General features: G+C 36.0%; 1 protein-coding gene across 10 annotated transcripts in view; it reads left to right on the top strand.

Moving 5' to 3' along the window:
* The window catches only part of SOX6 (SRY-box transcription factor 6), a 393,141-nt gene extending 380,465 nt beyond the window's left edge, over positions 1-12,676 (top strand). For all 10 annotated transcript variants that reach the window (XM_072337682.1, XM_072337688.1, XM_072337687.1 and 7 more), the window contains 2 exons: positions 1,237-1,453; positions 8,832-12,676. In XM_072337682.1, the coding sequence (XP_072193783.1) occupies positions 1,237-1,453; positions 8,832-9,135 (521 nt within the window). In that variant the 3' untranslated portion in view covers positions 9,136-12,676. The remainder of the gene's footprint in view (positions 1-1,236; positions 1,454-8,831) is intronic.
* Positions 12,677-19,325: the final 6,649 nt, after the last annotated feature.

The following is a 19,325-nucleotide window of genomic DNA, read 5'->3' as shown; positions in this document are numbered from 1 at the left end:
GGGGAATCTATATTATTTGTGTGCATTCTGTGAAAAAACTATTAGGAGTATAGTAACTGTATTCATTAAAATGTAAACTTTCGGCATAAATATTTCAGAAGTGCCAGCAATTGAGTGTTTGTTAACCATGGAATTAACCTGTCATTATTTTCTCTGCCACATATAAGTGTATGTCTGTATCTATGCAACTTTTCCAGGACAATAAGAAAAAAACATGAAATATTAGAACTGACAGAGTATGGCTGGCTATGGATAATATTTATACAACTTTTCCATTTGTTGATGTATGAAAAATCTTGGTAGAAGAATAGCTTCCACCCACATTTAACACAGCTGTAATCATTATATCCATCTAAAAGACGCACATAAAAGCTACTTTCTGCCTTTTTTATCCCATAAAAAAACCAAAACACCTTCCCTTTTCACATGTTTAGATAGCTTCTTATAAACAATACAAAAGATCTGAATTCTTTTTCCTCTTCCTGTGAACACTGTATTATACTTTTTATGTTTTATTGGTGCAGCTTTCAGTGAAAGTTTACAGTACTTGAAGTGGGATAGAGAATTACAAATAAGCTTTCCATTTTTCTTTTTTCTTAAAAAAAAAAAATCATGTTTCTTAAGAAAATTAAGTGTAACTTTCTGAAAGTAGTCCTTTCCACTTATTACATGCGGTTGGAAGATTATATCAAAAGACTAGTAAATGTAATACTGAAAGCAGGGGATTTCTTGATAATATTCTTGAATCTGGAAGGTTTTCATATTTTCATATGTTAGCAGGAGGGTATAGCTCACATCTCCATCAAACTATCAAACCAAGTATCCCCAGGCAATGTTTTAAGTCATACAAGTATGCTTGTAGATCTCACTGAGCTGTAGTACTGTGCATGCTAGTGCACATGTATATATTTATTCATAGATTAATGCTCACATCATTGAACAATAGTTAAAAAGTCTTTTCTGTAGCATGAGGATAAGATTTTGAGAAGTAAATTTTGATTTTAAGTGCTTCTCTTTAGCAGAGATTTCTATATGTTAGGTTTGCAGCAATATTTGAAAGTCAAGGCTCTTTTAGGATATCTCTTAAAATACAAGTGCTGGCTAATGTAGATTCAAATCAGCTTATTAATTAACTTATTTAAAATGTATTTATTATAGTAAAAAGACGAATTGAAATGCATATGTGTGAAACTACACTTGCTTTACCTCAGCACTCACTGATGGTTTTGTTAATAGGATCTCGCTGGAAGTCTATGTCAAATCAAGAAAAACAACCTTATTATGAAGAGCAGGCACGGCTAAGTAAAATCCACCTAGAAAAGTATCCTAATTACAAATACAAACCTCGACCAAAGCGTACCTGCATTGTTGATGGAAAGAAATTGCGTATTGGTGAATACAAACAACTGATGAGGTCTCGAAGACAGGAGATGAGGCAGTTTTTTACTGTAGGGTGAGTACTATTGTAATTGTTTTCAATGCATTGCAATGAGCATTCTCTTTGAAAACAATTTTACTTATCTGTTTAAGCCACTTATTAATGGCATTGAGAAGGTAAGGATCTGAATCTATAAAATCATATTAAAAACACATCTCAGAAAATGGAACTTTAGCTTACCAATAAATTCTGATGATAAAACTGACAGTGGAATTCTTCAAAAGGAATTGTATCCTGTTATCCTGACAGGTTTGACTCATGTCTCCTGTGAGCTGCTAATGTGCTAATAAACTCAGAGTTAATCTAACAACTCCAAGACAATTTCCTAAAATAAGACAAGAACAATGAGGGAAACACAAAAAATTATTCTGGTGTAGAATAAGGAGTTGGGAAAAGTGGAAAACAATGAAAGGTACAGGAATAATTGTTGTTAGATTAGGAACAGATGTAAAGGAAAGGTATCATTACACGAGGGTATGAGGATTTTTCTTACATATAGGACTGTGATAAATAATCTTTTTCAAAAAATACATGGTTTAGGATGAGTCTTTCAAGTACCACATAGACAGATTGGATGGACTTCCAATTTGGAATAAATGGTACAGAAAGATCCTTTCACAATTTTAAGAACATTGTGTGTGGCTTTTTTGCAGTATTATCTCTGTTCTTTAGGACAGAAGGCAGAACTATGAAAGACTGACAGACATAAGACAGCATTAGTGCAGTGTAACAACTGCAGCATAACTGATTTCTCTCTCCTGTACTTTTTTTTTTAATGAATTGATCTGTGATGCTCAGTGCTCCAACAATGTTTCTGGTGGTTTACAGAGAGTCTAAATGCTTTCTCCACTGCCAGCCCTTCCAAATTCACAATGTTCTGCTTATTTCTCTAATCACAATAGTCTCCTTTTGTTGGGTACTTTAGTACCAGATAATTGACCTTGACGTCGATTATGTGCCCTCATTTTTGGCTTGGGATGCAGAACTCCTGTTGCAGTCAATTATTCTGTGGTACAGCCTGCAACAATGTGGGCTCTTTCAACATATCAAAACCACTTCTATTTACTGATTGAAGAAATAACCTTCCAGTCTACAATTTTAACATTGTTTTTTATTCTTCACTCTAAGGGAAATTGTTTACTAATAGGCTTCCATCAAAATTGTTCTCTGGAACCTAAACAGAAATATGAATACATACAGCACATCACAAATTATATTCAGACAAAGGGAATGAAACTTCAGCTGTTGTCCAAAGCAGTTTGACAGACCAAATCATATCTATAGAAGAAATACAAAACAAGCATTGTGGACAATTTGCCGATTGTTTGCAAATTCAAAACAGAATTAAGTAACAGTGTTTCATGCATCAGAAGCGATAGCTGAACATGTAGGTGAATATGGAGGACAGCTTTAAGAAATGTATAAAAGTATACATGTATAAAGGGTATAAATGTATAAAGAGTGATAATGTGACAAAAAAAAAAAAAAAATCCATTCAAAATGCAACCAAAATTTAATATCTTTCTTATCTATCAAACGTTGTGATCACAAAAAGCATGGGAATGTCATCATTTTCTTGAAAGTATTAATTCTTATTCCTATTCCAATTTACACTGCTCAACTGACATCAAAGATGATTTAAAGTAACAGTAAATTACATTTTTGTACTTATAAAGTGATGCAAAGGACTATACTGGAAACAGTAAGTAATCTTAAAAGGTGTTTGCATTTGCTAAAGATGAAATGTGAACAAGGTTGCAGTTCAATGTGAGTATAAATTCTGATACTTAGGAAACAAGCTGTGATTTCTAAAAATTATTTCATGCTTTTCATGTTTTTTTGTGACTGATGCCTCAAATTCATTTTTACTCTAATGAAAAAAGAAATATTGGAAGAGACCAAGCTTCTTGAATGGAGACAAAATTTATATGGCATGATTTATTTCAGAAGAGTAGATTACTGAATAATAAAAGTTAACATTTCATCTGAAGTAGATTATAATTAAGTGAAACACAGTAACTGAGCCCATCAACTTCTTAAACTTACTCTTCTTTGTATTTTCTTTTAAATGTCACATTAAACATCACTTGGAACAGTTTTCCTAACCGCCCTCATTTTTCCACTGTTTTGGTGGAGCGTAAACCTTCCTTCAGAACTGTACACACGGGAACTGAGATGCAGGCTCTTCAACAGAATGAGACAGGAGACAAATGTAAATTTTTAGTATTTAGTATACTCTATAGTAAATTTTGCAACATACAACAGGGGGGAAAAAAAAGACAAAGAAAAGAAAAAAGACTAATGAAGTGCTGAATTGTGTTGCTTCGTATTGCTTGGAGTCCTGCAAGCTTCTATTTTCTCTTAAAAAAAAAAATAAATAAATAAAATACAAAGAACATACCAATTAAGTTTGGAATAGGTTTGTTAAAATGGCAAAAACTTATCACCACAGAATAAAAAGATAAATCAGATAGAGGCAAAGAGAAAGACAGACCATCAAACAGGTAGCTAGAGAAGTCCATAGCTAGTAATAAAAATTATATTATTTCATATTTGTGTTCAGAATTCTCTTATACCACATGTAGATATATTGCAGTAGCAACTGAGGAAGTGCTAATTTCCATTCCCAAGTTAATCATTTGCTAACATTGAATAATCTGATGTGCACAATTAAAACACCCCCCATACACACAAACATGGTAAGAGTTTTATGCTGCTTAAAGTTTTAAAGATGCAAAAAGCTCATGCTGCTGACTTCAGCGAGCTGCATTCTTTGATAAATATTTGTAAGATGCAGAAAAATTGTTTAGTGATTTTCAGTATACAAAGGTAAGGTTTTAAAGTAAAATAGAGAAATAAACAAATGATTAGTCAGGTTCTGTTTGGATTTTTTTAAGAAAAGCTTCCAGAGAATTGAGTGAGAGTGAAGATTTCTTGGAACAAATTGGGCAGGAAATGCATACTTTGGAGATAGTCCAGAACAAAAAAAAATGTAGGTACTGTCAAATATTTTAAGTAGCAGAGTGGAATTGAACATGTGCATAGGTATTGTATTGCATTCCTGTGCAAATGAATTTTACTCCAAATAAGGAAGACAATAAAATGAAATAATTCCTAGTTAATGCATACTATATATTAAAAATTTGCTGCTTTTAATCTAATGGGTGTTCAATCTGAAGACAGCTATGTCTTCAAAATAACTATTAATGGGACATTGTGAATGATAACTTCAGTAGAAGTTAATCCCTTAACAGACGTCAAGTGATTTGCAATTTAACTTCAGTACTAAATTTTGTAATGCATAAATAAATGTAAACAAACAAGTAGATCATATATAAGCCATAAATTCAGACATTTTGAGTCTGTCTTTTGTTGCCTTGCCTTACAAAAAACAACCCTCAGTCACTTTTAGTCTTAGTCACTCTAAATATATGTATATGATATACACATTTCTCTGCAAAATGATATAAGCTGTAAATTTTCTTTTGTTTTGCCAGTGTAAGATGTTTAGAATAAAGCCTTTATAGTGTTTATAACAAATGTAGACACATGTAGTCTGAATGTTGCTAAACTACGGTTTTGAATTGAGCTGTAATATTATATTCCTGTAGCTTGAACTTAAAGTAAGTACACAATGGGTACTTTTGTGAGATTTACTGTTTTTTCATTCCTTATGGGAGTGAGAGTTTCAAGGGGGTGCAGCACATAAGCATTTTTGTTAGTGCACTTGATTTTGCTTCAGTCATTTAAAGAGCTGTCAGAAAAATGGTTGGGAAGGGATCAGAAAACAATGGTAATTTGCCAATTTAAATGTTTAGCTAGTTTTGCAGAAGTCAAAAGTGGAATGTTCTCCAGGAAAATCCCGCGAATATTAATGCCGCAAGCTTTTAAGCAGGTCAATTGATCTGAGAGTTTTTAAGTTACCTGCTCTCATATATTAACCTAACTATTTTGGTCCAAATCTTCAGTCCCAGTCTGGATGGACATGTTAGCGATACTGGCAGAGCAGAGAGGCAGGAGACCTGTGGTAATTGGTCATCTGTAGATTTACTTGGCAAAGAGGAGATGGTGGATACAGGGGTGGTTTGAAGCCAGAGTGTGAAGCCATGCATCACCATTACTCAAAGTTCCTATTCAAAGATAAGAAGGCTATTGTTGAGTTCTGGAAATCTCAGCCAGACAGAAAGCATCCATAGGTGGACACTGTAAGGATATGCAGTTGAGCTGAATTGTAACTGTAGCTCTCAGTTTGGAGAATTATGTGCCTAGTTAAGGGAACTGTGTCGGTGCTCATGTTTAAGTGCTTGCAAATTTTCACTATCAAGTGGATTGAAGTCTGAGGTAGTTCCAATTTAAGTGGCATAGTTAACAAATGTTTACAACTCCATGGTGAGATAACAGGTAATTTCAAGCTCATAGTTCTTACCCTGCAGGAGGCATGCATACCGCATTCGAATTCTGTTTAACATGTTAAGAAGAGTTGTATTGATGAATGACAAATTCATTAGCATTTAACTTTCCTGTTAACACCAATCAAGTTCTTCACCACTTTGATTCACTCTATTGTTTGTTGTACATTTACCCTAATCTCAATTAAAAGGCAGGTCTGTAAATTCAGCTTCATTGTACTCCCTTTATACTTTATGATCTGCTCACTTTATAATTTGAAATAGAAAAAATGTACCCTGTCCCATTGAAATGTGGATATGCAAAATAGTTTTGCTCACTTGTTAAATGTTTGAAAGAATAGATGAGTTTCTTAACTTAGTTTGTCCTTTAGGGCCTAACATAATAACCACAGTATCAAGATACATCATAGCCTAAACAAGTTGGGTTTTTTTTTTTTTGTTGTTGTTGGGTTTTTTTTGTTTGTTTGTTTTTCTCGCTACTTGTAAAAGGACAGTTTGTTATATTAAAAGAAATTTTTATGGTGGAGTAGGAAATCTAAGTTTCTGATCCTTAGTATCATCTTTAACACAAGAGCAGCTTGTACTCAGTCATTTCTTCAGTATATTCTACAACACTTATTATACGCGTTGTAAAAAAAAAAAAAATAACTCTTGAAACAGCTTTTGGCATTAACATTGTGATATTCTTTGATGAACACATAAGGATTTTCTTTGTTTGTTTTACAAATGTATTTATTGTAAGAAATACCAGAAAAATGTTAACACTAGCTGTTGTTAGAAAGACAGATTGGAGAGAATTAAGTGTGTATGGCTTGGCAACAAATATGTAGAAATTTTCTGTGACCATGGGTGACTTTCCTTTGCTTTGTGGAAACAGTCACTGATGCAAAGAATTTCTGTGTCTAAAAATTTGTGAAGGAGGTACCTGTAGGTTTTTAAAAGTAATAATTTATATGCCTAACAACATGCAGTCTTGAAACCAAAATGTTCTCAAGTGAAGTAGGTGTTCAGTTTTATGGATAAAGTATTGAAAGATGTTTGCAGCAAATCACTTCCAAGCAAATGCATTGGCTGAAAATTGTTTTCACAGAACATTTATCAGACCATTTAAAAAGTGAAAATTTAGTGAAAAATCCCTAGCTGTTTGTAAATCATCTGCAAATCATCATTTGCAAACAGGAGTATAATGACTGTGTCAAATGAATTACTGTGATGTTTTTGCTCACTGCTAGCCAGGTGTACCATACTCATACAACAGATGTTTGAATTTCTCAAGCTGTGCAGAGGCTTTAAGAGTCAGGCTAGTAGTACCAGCAGTTAATGTAGTACGTAACGCTACTTGAATATTCTCTTAGAATGTTCATGATTTGACTCTCTCTACTGGTGACTAAATTTGAAGTACATTGGTTTACCAGTAACTGTCCAGTGATCTTTATCAAACCTGGAGTCTGGTCAATGAATGACAAAAATCCATTATTTAAGGGACATCTTGTAAATAAGCTGTACATTGTATGTGTATTGGTTTAGACAGTAATCAAGAATTTATGAAAGAATGGTTTATGCAAAGCACTTTTTTATCTCCTTTAGAATGTTGGTATGGAATAGCAAAGTTACAGATTCAAGAGACTATTCAAATGCATCTGATGCTGTTTCTCTTGCTAAAATTGTGAAGTACAGAGATATAAAATGCTTGTCAATATTGCTGTAAAGAATATTGGGAATACACTAAAATACAGTGTAAAAATAGACACGTATGTCAAATAACCAGTCAATAGTAAAACATCAATTTCTAGTGCACTCAGGTATTTCTGGTACTGAAATTTGTTACATTTGAGGTATGATGTAGATTCATTTTCCTCCAGACAAGTTCAGTCCCCTCTTTTTCTCTTGTTTTTACTAAAGTTAATGGTCCAAAATTAACATAAGAATATTTGGAAGTGTCTTTTAATATAGGAAGTAAGTCTGTAATTATTCAATCCATATGTAAAAAGTAACTTTAATTCATAGCCAATTAAGGCTTGACCAAAGAAGGAGTTCGGCATCCTGGCCTTAGTAAGGAAAGCAATTGAATATGTGTACATTGTTATAAGAGACGTCGTGTCTTCTGAAAAAGCTGTGTTATGTACATACTGTAATCAAACTTGCATTTAATTGCTTGACTGTCAGTGATATTAGCCTATTCTAGTTAGTGTGGTTTTGCTCCAGTATGCTTAATATTGTCACAAACAAAAACAAAGTATATTACGTGGTACAAAGTTCTACATCAGAAAGCAAAATATTCCAGAAGTAGAGGCAGTGCACTCTTAATTAAGTCTCCCCATGTGTTTGCACTGTGAAAGTAAATCACATATGAGGAGGTTTTTGTTTCTACAGACTGTCCATCTTCAGCAACTCAGTCTTGCACATTAAAACCTGAAGAGCAAATGGCATTCTGATGACTGGTTTTAACTACAAATCAAAATCCAGAAAGAAAATATCCAAAGTATTTCCAATTGATTTAAGTGTAAATCTAGTATTTAAATAGTAAATTACACCCTTAAACACAGACAATGTTACCTTGTCAGCTGTATGCCATTTGAGATACTATATGTAGTCTTGAAGTTCCACCATTCACAATCACAAAACAGAAATTCCATTCAGGAGTTCAGAGGATAATTTTGGACACCAGAAGTCTACTGTGGTAGTTAGGCATCACATTGGTGCCTAAAGCATTTTGAAGATCTCTCTCCAAGTGCTACATTACAGTATGGCTTGGACAAACACCCAAGACACATGAAATAACCATGTTCTGGTAGTTGCTAAATAATTTACTTGCACATGAGGGCAGGAAATAAGGTGAATAAATACCATGAGGACCAGGCTGAGAACCTCAGAGGAATGCATGCAGCGCTCACGGGAAATCACCTGCTTTGATTTGGCCTTGCTGAAGGGCTTCCCTCCTCCAAACAGAGGTAATCACGTTCCCATCTTGCTTTTCCTTCTAGACAACAGCCTCAAATTCCAATCACCACGGGAACGGGGGTTGTCTATCCTGGTGCTATTACCATGGCAACTACCACACCATCACCTCAGATGACATCGGATTGCTCAAGCACCTCTGCCAGCCCTGAGCCCAGCATCCCCGTCATTCAGAGCACTTATGGGATGAAGACGGACAGCGGAAGCCTTGCTGGAAACGAAATGATAAATGGAGAGGATGAAATCGAAATGTACGAGGACTATGAGGATGATCCCAAATCAGACTATAGTAGTGAAAATGAAGCCCATGAGGCAGTCAGTGCCAACTGAGGAGTGTTCACAGAATTAAAGTACTCAGACTCTTTTTTTCTGATTTATTTTTTTTTTTTGAACAAAATGTTCTTAGAGAGCCTGCATGCATGTGTGGCTCCTACAGTTACATCAGCAGAATGGTCTTAAATGTTTCTTAACGTGTGAGACAGATTGTTTCCCTAATTTTTCATGAACTTGGGTTTTTTTGTTGTTTTTGTTTTTTTAAATTTAGATGAAGACATATATTAAATATCAGACATCAGGACTTGAAAACTTATATGAATCAATAGCTGTCTTACAAGTCTTACCTTTTGTCTTTTTCCTTTTGGATGCTGATAAAGGCTTAAGTTACTGTTTTAGATGGGGGTTATACATTCTCACTCAGGTATGCTGTGCCAGCCTACAGGTTGTGAATGTGTTTTTATTCTGGATTATTTTAGAAAACAAAAACTGCAGATTTCATATTGTGAACCAGAACAAGTCCGCAAGTGTGCACAGCTGTGCATTATAGCTCATTTTTAAAATATCGTCTCTGAATTCCATTTTTTTCCATATGTATAGCTGAACTTCTGATGTGCCAAACTTTTCTTAACTTTTGAATCTTAACATTTAAAAAAGTCTTAAAGGAGACACTGTAAAGTCTTAGACAATCCTTCGGCATCTTAAAAAAAAAAAAAAAAAGTATATATAAAAACCTAACTTTTTTTCCAGAAAATGGTGAAGTACTCAGGAATCTGGAGACAGGATATTCTTAAGTAGTAAACCTGGTTGCCATAGTGCATGTGCCCAATTGCTTTTGCCTCTTGATGCCATTAGTGTGAAGTTTTAAGTAAGCACAAAAGAGCGATCACCAGCTATGGAAGGGCCTGTCTTAGCAGTGTGAGGCCACCTTTGACTACATTCTTTACCCTTTTGCTTTTAACCCTTGCATTCAGTCTTAACACATTTTCTCTTAAATAATTTATTCATTCCAGAATGTCAAGGGTCCAAATACTTAATATTTATTTTTAAAAGTACTGTTGGTGGCATTGCACTTACAATTCCTCACTGATATTTTTAAGAGCTCTTTCTTTCTTCTCCCTCAAATTACACAGGTATGTGAAAATAGAAGTGCACCAGCTACTAAAATGAACGTAACATTTATGAATGAGAAATTCAGTTGTTTCGATAACATTGTGTGTTCAAGGAGTGCTTGGAAACACTCTGTTATTTGTAACACAAAATAAAGTGAGTATATTTATATGTACATACAGTACAAATACTCTAAAAATTTGTGTTTATAGTTGTAAACCTCTATTCTTAGCTGGACAAACAAGGCAGATGTGAAATTTAAAATCCATATAGAATCTACCATGATGAATTTTTAGGGCTTGTAGAATCCTGCAGTGAATCATGGCTCCATGCATCACGTTCCTGTTGTCACCTGAATGAACTGTTTTCTATCTTGAGTTTTTGTGCAATGATTTATATGTGAGACTCCTAGTGGAGGAAGGAAGGCCACAAAAATAACTGGCTTGCAAAGCTGAGAAAGTGATGCATCAAAAATATTTACTGAATATTATTCATGTGGGAATGCGAACTAGATCTTCATGCGTGTTTGTAGAGTTCTTTGGGTTCTTTGGTGGCAAGATGTACCCAAAGTTTTTATTTGTATTATTACTGGAAACAATGCAATTGCTACAGAAAAGTCTAGCAAATACACAAAAGTCTAGCAAATACACAAGAAAGGTATATTCAAAGAGTAAGAGTTTGTTAATGTTCAGAGAAGGAAAAGAAAAAAGAAATTGCCATTTTTTTCTCTCTTTCGTGTTCCACTCCCATTCATGAATATATCTCAATATACAATGCAGATCCATTGGGCCTGGTGAATACCTGTGCTGAAGCTCCTCTAGTCCCTCAGCTTTTACTTTAAATTGGATATGTTCAGTGCATCGGTGATAAATTCAGACTCAGGCTGAGAAGTATGAATGATCTTTGGGCAGCTCTTCCCAAAGTCTGTGGAGCTGTATGGGCTTTGCTTAGACCCTGGACAGTGAAAGGACTGTAGTATTAATGCTGGTCATCGTTGTGCTGTAGCACTATCGTGCAGAAATTTGTGTGAGATGCAATGATAAGATGCTGTACCTGGAGCTGCCATTTTCCTTAGAGCCCCAGTAATACCTCTTAGAGCAGAGAGAGCCATTGTTGTCACTGTAGGGATTGCATTTAAATGTGCAAGAACAACCCCCAAAACAAAGAAGACTGTTCAATTTACAGGACAATTTATAAAGATAATGGCATAGAAACACAATGGTCAGACTGCTCTGACCGTTTTGTAATTTGGAACAAAATGCTATACTTTTAATATTTACTTAAATGTGTTCTGAGTCCATGTCTAATAAGCAATAAACCGGTCTAGCCAAGACTTTAAAGGCAAGTGCTGTGTCGTTAGCTGGTGAGCGCCCTCTTCAAGCTGGCTGAGGTACTGATAGAAAGTGTTTTCTGTTCTCACAATTGCTTGGTAATTGGAACTGTTTTTAATACATTCAGCTCAGATTGGAGGGGGGAGGGTACCATTATTTCCTAAAAGAAATGACTATTTATTAATGTCTTACATAATTCTTATGTTAGGAGTATCTCTCCCTCCTCCCATGTCACTTTTTCTCTCTCACTCTGTTTTTTTTTCTGGTTTTGTTGCATTGGTAGAATGCTGTATTGCTAGTATTGTGTTTTATGTAATTATTATTATTATTTTTTATTTTTTTTTTGCACAAAGGCAAACATTTAGATTAGTTGGTTATTTTTTTTTAAATTTTATGACCATGCCAAAATAATATTCTGCAGGCTTGTGGAGAACAAAGGACTGTTCTTTAGGACTGAAACTTGATTTTGCTTGTAGTTCAAAAAAACACACACTCACAGATGTTGTTTCGTAAGTGTTATAAGCACTGGATATAAATGGTATTTTTTATCACTTCTGACTAATGTGAAACTGTTGTACGAAAACTACATGAACAAAAGTCATCTGTTTCGACTCGTGTGGGCCTGCCTCACAGTTGCCGGATTTGAGTCATTTTTATGTCTTGTTATTTCATTTATTTATGCAAAATACATGTATGTATGAACACTTTGTTTTAGCTCCAGCCCTGCCTCAGTGCTGATGCTCTCTGTGTTAAAGCCACATTCTTGAAAATGACTGGCTGTTCAGGAATCGCCAGCTGGTAAAAAATTGCATTTATTGGCTGGGGAAGTGGGAGGAACATATTTGAATTTGAATTGTGCATATGAGCATTTTATTCTATTTATTAGCCGACATTGGCTCTAAAATGTCAGTAGAAGGAAGGACAATCATAAGGATAAAAAAACAACTTTTTACTTTATTAATCGGAGCTCAAAACAAAGTTTTTGATGAATTTACCATCTCATTTTAGATTTTTTTTTTTTTTTTTAAATTGTGTAAATATAACATAGGAAATAGAATTTTATTTTTTGTTCATGGATACTTAGTATAAGTTATGTATTTACTTTTGTTCTATATCAGTGTATGTTGGTCCATATTAAATGCTGACAAGTCACTGTACCTCATGTAGATGCTGAATTTACACCCGCAGTGTGAGCGCAGTATTGTGGACCTGTAGCTGGGACAGCAAGATGCCTCACTTGTACTCTCACTGATTTTTGATAGCATATCCCACAAACACAGAATACTTTTTTCTTGTTTTAGAAAGTCAATACACTAAACACACCCAATTGCAGATGCAGCTGATAGGAAACACTGTTTGTTTTCTGAATCCAAGTAAAACTGATTACGTTTTAATTCTTAACAAGAATGGCATTTGGAAGTCAAAAGCATTTCCCTGGAGCAATTGTCATGAATAAGATGGCCCTTGCAATGCAATCAAGACTTAGTAATATCAAATCTTTATTTTTGACATTGAGTAAATCAAACTATAGTTACATTAGGCTGTAATGTCAGGAAAAAGGTTCACACAAAACACAAGCAAGACTGTCAGAATTGCTCTTTAAATGTTGTGTTTGAGTCCCTCTTAATAACTCTGACAGAAAAAAATAACAACTCCATTCAGGTAATGCACAAATACAGTAATACTATTTTCTCCACAAATGAACACCTTATTTAATTAATGCAGATACAATATATTTTCTTTTTGTAAATTTGTTAATTACTTGTTTTCAAGAGAAGAACACTCCTGAAACTGTCTGATACTTCCTATTCTATGAAACAGGGTTCAGGTTTACATGGAGGTGTGACTGATGAAATAGCCTAGTTCTGGTTGATACGTGTGTTCGGGTGTCATCACTTAGTTCATGAAACTGCCTGCTGGGAATACGTGGGATCACAATGTGCTCCTAAATCAGCATACTCAGGTGCAGCACGAGGCAGGGGGAGGGCAAAGGACGGGACTGCTCGGGGTTGGGAATGCAAAACAAACAGCAGCATTGCAACGTATGCAGTCAGCTGAGGACAGCTACTGCTTTAAGCATAAACACAACCTCCATCCAATGCAACCTGAATCACAGTCCTCTCACTGGGTTGGCTTTCTGGTTTCGTTTTTTGGTCATATCAAAGGCGTGGCATTTCAAAAATCATCTCCAACAAAACATACAACAAGGTTAACACCCCCACCCTCCCTTAGCAAAACACTTACCTACTTGCTTAATTTTAAGCATGTTACTACTTCTGTGGTGGTCACGAGGACCAGTAGAGCGTTGGCGTTAAGTAGGGCAATCTTTGCTGATCACGGCCACAGTGTGAACAACTGCACTGGAGATGCGGCCAGCAGAATGTATGATAGAGTTCTTCATGTTTTTATGAGACGTTGATGAATGGGCTTGGACCCTAGGTGTTTTGCATGCTTTTTTAAGATTCAAGTTGGCACTTAAGCATGTTCTTTTGAAAGAATAATATTATATGACCTCATCTGATCTTTTACAAAACACTTAACTTTTTTGCTTTTAAAAACAACTTCCCCCAAGCCTTTTTAAATATGACCCATAAATATCTGTGATTTTTCTCAGATCAAACTACATTTTTGATATGCTGTAATGTCCTACTAAAGGAAGAAAAAGAAAATAAGATATAGGTATATGCAAATATATTTCATTTTAATCCATTGCCCTTTTTTTAAATACCAGATTTGCTGGAAATGGTGACAAAGAAGTATTCTGAGATTTCACACGCTGGGTAAAAAGGGGGTGGGATAGGGTGAACTGGGCTAAAGGAAAACTTATCAAATTGATATTTATGGCAATATGAAAGCTATAAAGCAACTTAGTGACATGGCTTGCTTTGTAATTTCCGCTTTCTAAAAACCACAAGTGAGGTCCTTGGTGCTCTTGGATTATGGGGAATGTGCAAATATTTAACTGTTTGTATGCTGCACATTGCAGACCTGCTAGTGTGCATTCTCCGTTTGTCTTCCTTTGTCATTTGTGTTTTGCTTTCTAGAAAGCAATGTTGTTTTGTTTTTTTTTCTGTACCCTTCTTCAGCTTGTAGCAAAATAGAATGCTTAGCATTTATGTTCATTCATTATTGTATTTCCCATGTACAAATTTTTTTATTACATTAAGACAAGCTTATAAGCTGTTACTACATAACTTATCTTACTGTAACTCTTATTTCCTGACATTGTAATTTGTTTGTGATGTATATTGTGAGATTGTACTCTATGTTAATTTAATCAGCACAATTCACTGACATGCTGGACTGACATGCTAGCTGCTGTTTCAAATTGTAAAGTTTGTGTAGAGCTGTTGGGACAACTGAAACTCTCTTGTCTAGGTACTATGCTTTGATTCCTATAGCAACACTGTGGGTGCAGCTCTTAATGGTGGGGGCTGCTTGTTGGACACCCACTGGCTAATTTAACAGGCAGGTTTTCTTTGTAGAAATTCTATATACAACGCAGGTACCTACCTGGGCCCATGGCCGGTAATTATTTGGGCGTGTAGAGGAAAAACTAGTGTCTATTGCTGCTTTGAATATGTTTTAAAGTCTGAAAATGTAAATAGTTTATCAAAAAAGAAAAAAAAAAAAAAAATCTTGTACAGTCCAGTGTAAAGTTTTTAAATGAACTTAAAGGTTGCCATCACATCTCACACTCTCCTCTTGGTACAGTTGGAAAAAATAAAAAAAAATTTAAAAAAAAGACAAAGGAAAAAGTTTGCTAAGGATACTGAGTTAAAAAAGAAGAAAAATCTGCTCTCAGTTTTAAAAAAGGAATAGTTATTCTTAGCTCTGCTTCATTGCATAAACAGACTTCTTGGATTTTGTTGTGCAGTATTGACGTGAGGTAAATTAAATATTAAATAATCTTTCAGTGGTACTTTTAAGAGTCTTCTCCTCCTCTGCCTCAGTTATTAATGGAAAAGACAAAATTGAAAGACACTGTCCATATACAGTATGTTCTGGTGTACATTGGCACCTTACCTACATGTTTCGGGTGGGGGGAATTTTTTTTTTTTTAATTTTTTTTCTTTTTTTTTTTTTTTTGCACAAGGTGCTTTCCTGATATGTTAAACATGTCATCTTTGGGTGATACAGTATATGCCATGATAGGGGTTTAGACCCCTCAGGGGAGTGTCTATAAGACTGCCTATTTATGCTCATTTACCTCAAGACTGTCCTCTCTACCCTTAATCTATTCACCATCACTCCATCTTTTGTACTGCTGTTGACACTTACAAATTAAAGATAAATTTTGTTTTATGAGATGTGTGTGTGACTTCTATGTATTCTTTGTTATTCTTTTGACATTAGCAATAATGATTGACCGCAAGGAGCTGATGGACAGGGTATTCAGCCGTCCTCCTTTAAATTTAATGACTGAATCTTCCAGCTCTTGGGTTTTCCACATGCCTTTCCATCCTACATAGGCATTTTATGGCCTCTGAAATCCATTAACACCATATGCTGAAAAAGACAAGCATGATAACTGACCTAATTTGATAATATTTCACTGTGTACCATTGGTTTTGTAAGCAGGAAGTGCTGTTGTGGTAGCAACATAATCTCAGTAGGATTTTTATAGAGTTGAAATGAGACAAAACAGTTCTCATGTTTCTTCTTTCCTTGCCTTCCCATTTTCCCCACATATAGCATTAGACTAACCAAAAATGACAACAAAAACTCCTATAGTTGCCACATTGCCATGTCTGTAAACTGCTACCATTTATGTATTATGATTGGCTTTTGACATTGTAATCAGTCACGGTTCTCACAGGAGAAGAATAAATTACACAGAAGTGTACTGTACTATAATGTAACAGAACATTTTGATTGTGCATTACATCAGATTTCAGTCTAGTTTCAACTATTGCACAAACCACCCTGAAGCATCTAAGTGGGTAACAATCCTTACTTGCCAGGAGAGAGCATCATACATGAAGCTATTAAAAATGACATTCTGGACTATGAATCCATGTGATGAAATTCTTCAGGGACAGCAGTGAATGGAATGAAGTTGGTGACCAATACATTATAATGAATATATATGTAAATATTGACATGGACCTTTAAGGATTTGGTTTCTGGTAAGCACTCAGCTAGTTACTCTGTTGAACTGCAATGCTGATGCACTCTTGAGGAGAAGGCAGCAAAAAAAAAAGTTGTATTTTTGCTACTTAATGTACAACAATTTGATATAAGTTGGCAAGGGCCACACTGTGTATTTGAAGAATGGAATTATGGCACTGGAGAGCAGTCAACCCAGAGTCAAAGAGAGATGAAGCACCATGCCACTGTGCCAGAATTTTACTTTTGTACAAGAAGGCTGACATGTAGTGCAATCCTCTGCTATGTATTTTCATATTGCTCCAATTAAGTCAACTTATGATGTTTTTTCCTCCAGCCAAGCACAACATCTGCTCAATGGCTGCGGCACCAGGATCTTCCGGAGCCCTTAGGACTCACTGTGCTTAGGGAACTTCAGGATTGCAAGGTTTGGCACCACAGTCTGTCTCCCCACTGGTTAGTCACACTGGGCTTTTCCTGTGACAATTAATTGCTCCCACAGTAGCCCAATAGCAGCAGCTTGCACAGGATGGGGGCAGGGGGTGAACAGTAATTGATTTATTTCTTTAATATATGGTTTACAATAGAAAATATGAGCTCCAGGTTTTGTCTCTGAGCAGTTAATGACCAGCTGGGTTAAGGGCCTTCAAATACTGCCATTGGTCATTAACTGCCAGGAAGTATTCTTCCTGTCATCTATTATTGCTTAATTGTATCAAGACCCACTACAGTGAAGGACTGTTAAATCTGTAGATTAATTGAAATCTGACCCTTAGTCATTTTAATAATATCAAGGCCACTGCAGGTTAGCATTTGTGTTCTTGACATGACAGTCCATAACAAATTTATTCAGAGTTGTTCTGCTTTATATTAATGCCTGCTAGATGATTGACATGGTAAACCATAATTGCCCTGTGGAAATCACAGTGGTCAGTTCTATTAAGAACTACTTAGGGTCACTTTAATTTACTTTGACACCACAGACGTTAAAAGCTTCTATACTTCCCTGAAATTTACTTGGAGGCCTGGTTGCTGGTGTAGCTCATCAGGAAATGATCATTCGGTAACAGCAAAAAGCAATTATTAGAGCTTTAAATAATTATCCTCAAATACTTAAGTAACAAAAGAAATGCACATTGATCATTGTTGTGGAGTTTTTATAATTTTGTTTTTGTTTTTCCACACTTCTGTTTAATTAGTTACCAGCAGGGTGTTTAAAGGAACCCACTCATCATTTTAAGTTAGATTTCAAAAACAGCGGTGTACTCAGAATCTGTAAACATGAACTACAAAAGCCATCAGATTTGTACTCTTGCATTACTCTTGCATTACTTCCACAACATCCAGATTTAATTTCATGAAAGAGGAACCTCACACTTCAGACAAGTGATGAAGTTCCTTTTTAAGTCAAGCCACACAGGGCTACATTTGGAAATCGGAAATATAAACATTGTGCTACAAACCACAAGTCCCATAGCGGGGCCCTAGCCTGCAAGGAGCTGTGCAAGCAGCAAATGAAAGGGTGTCTGCCACCAAGGCCCCATTTTGGCTCTTGGTATCTTTATAGCTGCTGTATGCTCACAGCTAATTAGTTACAAATAAATAACCTACAATTGAAAACACTGTCACTGTCCTATGGATCAGATAAGGAGTCTGCCTAACCCAGTGGTTCTGTGTTTAACAGTGGCAACAACAAACAGCAAAGGCCCCTGAGCCTGGCCATCCTCTCAGCTTATCCTCTTTTTTCCTCCAGCATCTGCAGTCCCTGCATTGGGCTACTGATAGGTACATCCCTTCCTGGTCAGGAATTTTTGGCATTTTGGTATATGATCTTTTGCAAGTTCTAGTTAAAACAACATGCTTAACTCAGAAAATCTGGGGATGAGTTATCTTAATTATCAAATTACCCAATCACAATGAAATATATTTTGTTAAAACATCAGGAACAGCATCCTTGATGGAAGACTTCAGCCACTTCCCCCAGAACAGCTGCAGCTGCCAGAAAACCAAAGGGTAAGTGCTGAAGCGGCCCAAAGCACACCCTTACACCGTGTAAGGCACTTCTGACACATACTGAGGGGTTGTGCAGGAAAACAGACTTCTGGAAAAGCCCTTAGATGCAACTGCTTATTTCCAGCAGTGTGACCAGAGAGCCCATCAGGCATTTGGTGTTAACAGCTGCAATATGGGTGGAAGGAAATAGAGAGAATGGTCTCCGTGTATGGCCCTGTCTGTATGGCTTTCCACTAACACTGCTTTGATTTGTGTACATGACTTTTCTGCAGCAGAAAAATGCAGATACTCAAGCAGCAATAGGTTACAACAGCTGCAGGGACAGCAGACAGCTTGCAAGGTGATTGCCCCTCTGTCACCCAAGGTGCCACACACTTCCACAGCTGCACTGCCCTGTCTTAATCTGCTTAACCTGCTGGGTTAAGATGGCCACAGGAATGTTTAATGTTCTTTCTGGCATCATTCAGTTGCCACAAGGTGTGAACAAAATTTGGTATGTCTCAGCTTAGCACTTTAAATTTTGACCCGATCTCCATTTTCACTCAGCTGTTGTTGCTGAGCAATCTGCATCAACATGTGTCCCCTTCAACATGACCCCATGCTGCTGCAGCTCATGGAGAACACCTGTGGAGCTGTGCTCAGGCCTCTGCTAGAAAGGCTTAAGTGCGCCAAGTACCCCCACCT

The sequence above is a fragment of the Excalfactoria chinensis genome, chromosome 5 (assembly GCF_039878825.1).
Source record: "Excalfactoria chinensis isolate bCotChi1 chromosome 5, bCotChi1.hap2, whole genome shotgun sequence".
In the NCBI taxonomy this organism is placed as follows: Eukaryota; Metazoa; Chordata; class Aves; order Galliformes; family Phasianidae; genus Excalfactoria; species Excalfactoria chinensis.
This window is presented reverse-complemented; position numbering and strand designations above follow the sequence as displayed.